Raw genomic sequence first — 6,682 nt, forward strand, 5'->3', positions numbered from 1 at the left:
CCTGCTCACTCTGGCCACGGCCAGTGTGTAAGCAATCTTCTTGGTCTCTTACGACTCCCCCCTTTCTAAGGAAGAGGGGAAGGCAACATTCAGGCTCGCTCCTGAGTTGTTGGCTAGACTCAGAATCTGGGGGTCCCGGCCCTTCGGTCCGATTCATTCAAGATTTCGAGTCTCCATTCTGTATCTGATGTCCCAAGACCTTCTCTTTCTTGCCAGTAAAGGAATCGAGAGGTTAGCGCTGGGAACAGCTGCAGTTTGTCCTCAGTTGCAGCCGATTTGGGAGCACAAGGAGGACATGGGGGGAGAGTCACCAGTATACCTCTTCAGCCCGGACTCAAGGACATTCATCTCGTCCTGTCTCCAGACCCTCCCCCGTCACGTCGCCCTACAGCACGATGTTGGATACATCGCAACGTCCCTCGCCTTCGTTTAATACTACTCTGTGACGCAGGTGCTACAAGCTGGAGTCTGGAAGCGTCTAATGACCTTCGCAGCCCGCTTCCTGCAGGGCGTGACCCACAGGAGTCTCGATACGTTTTCTATCGCTCTGTGGTGGCTACACAACAGCTGGTCTAACCTCAGGCTCCTTTTTGGACAGGTAGCAGATGGTTGAGGGCATTGTTATCAGGTTTTAGTCTGCATGAACGAAAGAAGTATGTCTGGCCCTTACTTCTTTCTTCATCATCCCCTCTACGGGGAAGCAGCATCCTGGTCTCTGCATAGCTGACCTCGAACCTCTGCAGGTAAACCATGCTTCCTTGTGTTCCGAGTATTGAGTCAATACTGTCGCGTCCCCCATACCCTGACGAGGTGGTATTGGGAACGTCCTAACCCAGAGTTCCTTCTGGAACTCCAGGTCAACTGCCTAGGACGGGTCACACTTCTTCCTTCACACACAAGCTTACGTAGGCCACATGGTTCCTTGTGGAGCAAGGAACTTGTGAGGTGCAGGGACTCCTTTTCTCGAGTGCGACTCACTCGGATTCTGAGTCCCCGGGTAAAGCCAAAGCCAGTATGGCTGGGGACTTTCCACTCTTCCTAAGGGGTAAGTCACCCTTTGTAAATAGCGTGGTTTGTATTTCGGTTACGGAACAAATGACAAATTCGAAGATAATTTGTATTTTTCCTAACCATACAAACCTTAGCTATTTACACATATTTGCCCGCCAGCCCTGTCCCCCAAGACAAGTCCTACCTCTAAGTGAAAGTGAGTATTCACCTGTGTGTGAGGGGGAGGAGGGGTAGCTAGCTACCACTCCCCTACCCCCCCGCTAACTAGCGCGGGGGTAATACACCCTCGTTAAATTCTAATGGCTCGCCATTTCAGCTACGCTAAAAGGTAACCCTTTGTAAATAGCTAAGGTTTGTATAGTTAGGAAAAATACAAATTATCTTCGAATTTGTCATATTTGGTTAGAAGGTTTTTATTGTTGTCAATCTTTTACTTTTTAATTTAACTCTGAGCTTTCCAACCACTAGCATATGGTTAGAGTCACAATCTGCACCTCTGAAAGCCCTAGTATCAAACAGCTGATTTAAATTTCTTTGTATAGGTAGGAAAAATATAAATGACTTTCAAAGTCTGTGATGTTTTCAATTGTATGTAAAAAAAGGCTTAATGAAGAAAAGTTGTTCATATGTGTGTATCTAAACCCTTGAGTGATTAGTCATTTCAATTATAAGCATGATTTTTTAAAATTTTTCATATCTACTTCAGTATTATTAAAGTCTCTCTCCATTTTCCAGTGCTTGCACACCATGAAGTTGAGCAGCAGTCAGATGGACTCTGTTTTGAGGCCTGAAGTGAGACAATTGTCTGACCTTTTTTCGAAGCATGGCTTTGAAATTCGTATCGCAGGAGGTGCCGTACGAGATTTGTTGATGGGCAAGGCGCCGCATGATCTGGATTTTGCCACTACTGCTACTCCAGAAGAAATGAAGAAAATGTTTGAAGAAGAAGGTGTGAGGATGGTGAACACAGGAGGGGAAAAGCACGGCACAGTGACAGCGCGTCTCGAGGAAGAAAATTTCGAGTGCACCACATTGAGGATTGATGTCGAAACCGATGGTCGCCACGCTGAAGTCGAATTCACGAAAGATTGGCAGTTAGATGCTAATAGAAGAGATTTAACAATCAATGCCATGTTTTTAGGTTTAGATGGGACAGTTTATGACTACTTTGATGGCAGTAAGCACCTACAAGAAAAGGTTGTCACTTTTGTCGGGGATGCTGACAAGCGTATCCAGGAGGATTACCTGAGGATATTGCGTTACTTTAGATTTTATGGACGTATTGCAGATAGTCCAGACAACCATAATGTGGAAGTTCTAGAAAGTATTAAAAGAAATGTTGAAGGTCTGGGGAAAATAGCAGGGGAAAGAATTTGGGTTGAAGTACAGAAGATAGTAACAGGGAGGTATGGAGGGGAACTTGTAATAAAGATGGTTGAATGTGGGGTAGGACCCTATATAGGATTCCCAGAAACATTCAACTGCGATAATTTAAGGAGAGTGTACAAACAATGTGAAGAACTAAATATCCCTTTATCAAATGTACATCATATGACTCTGTTAGCTGCTGGATTTTCAAGCGAAGAGGAATTTGTATCGTTTGTCGCCAGGATAAAATGTTCGAAGCGTGAAAGAGAAATATTATTGTTTGTAATGGAACATAGAGATATGGCAATGAGAGCTGAATCTTTCAAGGAGATCCAAGATCTTGTCGTTGATGTTGTGATCGGTGAGAAAAGAAACAAAGATATTGCTCTCTCTTATGTGAATGAGTTACTGAAATATGCCGGTAAGGTGGATTTCCAAAGCCAGTTGAATGATTGGGAAATTCCTAAATTTCCTGTGAATGGGAATATGATATCAGAAAAAGGTGTACCAAGGAAAAAGATAAAATATGCTATGAGTGACCTAATATGTGAATGGAAAAAATCCAGTTTTACGCTAAGTAGTGATGAACTTTTGAATCTTTTAGATATATCATCTTATTCAAGTTAGTGAACTTGATGTTTTAATTTAAGATTGATAAGTATTTTCCATTTATTAATTATGTTCTTTTATATGTAAATAAATATCTTATTTATAGGTTTCAATGTTTTTTCTTATTCTGTGTTTTTTAAGTTAAAGGTTTTCAACCCATTAAAGGTCAACCACATTCAATGATGTATTGCGCAAGTCATCTCATGCAGGTTATCCATGTCATCTGACGTTCGTAAGTTTTTAAATTTATGCTCCTTCATAGTTCTCTGTATGGATGCTGTTATGTTGACTGGGTACTTAGCAATCTCCCAGAAATGCAATAGTGCATAAAGAAAAGCTATGCAATGCACTTAGTGCTTTATTCGTCATAAAAAATTAATGTCTAACTGCTCGTTCACACTTTCCTTCCTTCATGTGCTCATTTTATAGTATTTTTAAGGGTACTGAATATTGAAAATAAGTGAGAGGAACTGGGAGAAGCGTAAATGGTAAAGTGGCCAGTGATGGAGAAATGAAATACAGACATGAAACGGGCTTTGAGTAAAATGGAAAATGGTAAAACAACAGGTCCATCATGAGTTTCAAATTGAAATGTTCAAGATACTAGCTACAGAGGGGGAAGAATGTATGTTAGATTTATTAAACGCTATACGGGAGGAGGAAATAAAGCGTAAAGATTGCGAGGAGAGTCTAATGGGATTTGCATTGAAGCCGAGAGGTAATGTCATGGAATGTAGTAACTATAGGGGAATTAAACTAACAGAGCATGTTTTGAGAGTTTTTGGAGGGTACCAGATGAAAGATTGTAAAGATGGGGAAACGGCATTATGGACTCATGAGAGGAAAAGGGACTACGGATGTCATCTTTATAGTAAGCCAACTACAGGAAAAGAAGCTAGAGGGAAACCAGAAGCTCTTCTCTGCTTTTGTAGATTAAAAAGGCTTTTCATAGAATTCCAAGAGAAATTTTTTAGAATGGTTATGGTGTTGAACAAAAGAACAAGGATGAAAGTGATAACAGCAGTTTGGGAAACAGAAACCTTTGAAGTCACTGTTGAATCTCACCAGAGGTCAGCATTAGTGCCATTTTTATTTGTGTGGATCATAAGTGTGTTACGTGAAGAAATCAGAAATAAAGAGTAGTGGGAATGAATTGCTATATGTAGATGTTTCAGTAATTACCTCCGAAAATAAGGAAGACTTACAGAGAAGGGTTATAGAGCAGCAAAAGTCTTAGGAGAGGGGAGGATTGAGGGTAAATTGGGCTTAGTTATAAAACTGGTGGAACAGTTTAAGTACTTAGTATCTATTATAAGTCAGGAGGGAGAATATGAGGCTGAAGTTGAAAATAGGATAAAAGTAGCCTGGGGAAGGAGGAAGGAGATACCAGGAGTAGTATGTAATAAGAAAATTGTTAATCAAGCTAAAAGTCATGATCCATAGCATAATAGTAAGATTGGTGCTAATGTATGTACAGTGTTAGAAATGTGCGCTCTTAGACAAAAAGAGGAAGCAAAGCTTGAGAAAACAAAGATGAGAATACTGAGGTGGATTATGAGAATATTATATCATTGCTTGAAATATTGGAAAATGATAAACTAAGAAGAATGGCAGGTGTAGTAAGAATTACAAAGGTGATAAAGTGTCACGACTGAGATGCTGTGAACACACATTGAGGATGGATGGTGGGGAGGGCTTTGGAGGAACCTGTTAGGGTAGAAGATCGAGAGGGAGGCAGAGAATTATATGGCGAGTTCAGGTGAAGGATGATATGGAGAGAAGAGGTTTGGTGGAAGAGGATGCCTTTGATAGAAGACATTGGAGAAGGCACATCAGGCAACCGACCCTTTAATGTAGGAATAACAATGGGGTAGAAGATACAGTATTTTATTATTATTATTATTATTATTACTATCCAAGCTACAACCCTAGTTGGAAAAGCAAGATGCTATAAGCCCAGGGGCTCCAACAGGGAAAAATAGCCCAGTGAGGAAAGGAAATAAGGAAATAAATAAATGAAGAGAACAAATTAACAATAAATCATTCTAAAATAAGAAACAACGTCAAAACAGACATGTCATATAATAAACTATCAACAACATCAAAAACAAATATGTCATAAATAAACTATAAAAAGACTATGTCCGCCTGGTCAACAAAAAAGCATTTGCTCCAACTTTGAACTTTTGAAGTTCTACTGATTCAACCACCCGATTAGGAAGATCATTCCACAACTTGGTCACAGCTGGAATAAAACTTCTAGAGTACTGCGTAGTATTGAGCCTCGTGATGGAGAAGGCCTGGCTATTAGAATTAACTGCCTGCCTAGTATTACGAACAGGATAGAATTGTCCAGGGAGATCTGAATGTAAAGGATGGTCAGAGTTGTGAAAAATCTTATGCAACATACATAATGAACTAATTGAACGACGGTGCCAGATATTAATATCTAGATCAGGAATAAGAAATTTAATAGACCGTAAGTTTCTGTCCAACAAATTAAGATGAGAATCAGCAGCTGAAGACCAGACAGGAGAACAATACTCAAAACAAGGTAGAATGAAAGAATTAAAACACTTCTTCAGAATAGATTGATCACCGAAAATCTTGAAAGACTTTCTCAATAAGCCTATTTTTTGTGAAATTGAAGAAGACACAGACCTTATATGTTTCTCAAAAGTAAATTTACTGTCGAGAATCACACCTAAAATTTTTGAAAGAGTCATACATATTTAAAGAAACATTATCAATACTGAGATCCGGATGTTGAGGAACCACCGTCCTTGACCTACTTACAATCATACTTTGAGTTTTGTTAGGATTCAACTTCATACCCCATAATTTGCACCATGCACTAATTCTAGCTAAATCTCTATTAAGGGATTCACCAACCCTAGATCTACATTCAGGGGATGGAATTGATGCAAAGAGAGTAGCATCATCTGCATATGCAACAAGCTTGTTTTCTAGGCCAAACCACATGTCATGTGTATATAGTATGAAAAGTAATGGGCCAAGAACACTACCCTGTGGAACACCGGATATCACATTCCTATAATCACTATGGTGCCCATCAACAACAACTCTTTGAGATCTGTTACTTAAAAAATCAGTAATAATGCTAAGAAACGACCCACCCACTCCCAACTGTTTCAGTTTGAAAACAAGGGCCTCATGATTAACACGGTCAAAGGCAGCACTAAAATCAAGGCCAATCATACGAACTTCCTGACCACAATCAAGGGATTTCTGTACAGCATTGGAGATTGTAAGAAGGGCATCACATGCTCCAAGGCCTTTACGAAAACCAAATTGCAAACTAGGGAGTAGATGATTACCTTCAGCAAACCTATTAAGACGTTTTGCCAGAAGACGTTCAAAAACTTTAGATGATATGGGAGTTATGGAAATTGGGCGGTAATCAGTGGGACTTGAGCTACCACAAACACATTTACATAGAGGAGTAACATTACCAATTCTCCAACTAGTGCTAAAAGCTCCTCTTCTTGCTAACTTCCGCAAAATAACAGATAACTTTGGAGCTAAGAAATCTGCTGTCTTTATAAAAAACAAAGGAAAAATACCATTTGGGTCTACACCTCCATAAGCATCAAGGTCCATCAACAGAGCTTTAATCTCACGAGATCGAAAAGCTAAACTAGTAAGTTTAGCCTCAGGAAAACAGGAATGAGGA

General features: G+C 39.9%; 2 protein-coding genes across 2 annotated transcripts; both read left to right on the forward strand.

The window, feature by feature from the left end:
* The first annotated feature begins 1,493 nt into the window (after window positions 1-1,493).
* LOC137644106 (CCA tRNA nucleotidyltransferase 1, mitochondrial) lies at window positions 1,494-3,097 on the forward strand. Its single transcript, XM_068377059.1, has one exon. It carries the CDS (start codon window positions 1,759-1,761, stop codon window positions 3,004-3,006), a length of 1,248 nt encoding a protein of 415 aa, XP_068233160.1. The 5' UTR covers window positions 1,494-1,758; the 3' UTR covers window positions 3,007-3,097.
* A 443-nt stretch (window positions 3,098-3,540) lies between these two features.
* Window positions 3,541-4,131, forward strand: LOC137638384 (uncharacterized). Its single transcript, XM_068370420.1, has one exon. It carries the CDS (start codon window positions 3,541-3,543, stop codon window positions 4,129-4,131), a length of 591 nt encoding a protein of 196 aa, XP_068226521.1.
* Window positions 4,132-6,682: the final 2,551 nt, after the last annotated feature.

The sequence above is a fragment of the Palaemon carinicauda genome, chromosome 1 (assembly GCF_036898095.1).
Source record: "Palaemon carinicauda isolate YSFRI2023 chromosome 1, ASM3689809v2, whole genome shotgun sequence".
NCBI classification, from domain to species: Eukaryota; Metazoa; Arthropoda; class Malacostraca; order Decapoda; family Palaemonidae; genus Palaemon; species Palaemon carinicauda.

What these genes read in the sequence shown, in the direction of transcription:
- LOC137644106 (XM_068377059.1), top strand. Translation starts at nt 1,759, where the DNA reads ATGAAGTTGAGCAGCAGTCAGATGGACTCTGTTTTGAGGCCTGAAGTG.
- LOC137638384 (XM_068370420.1), top strand. Translation starts at nt 3,541, where the DNA reads ATGGTAAAACAACAGGTCCATCATGAGTTTCAAATTGAAATGTTCAAG.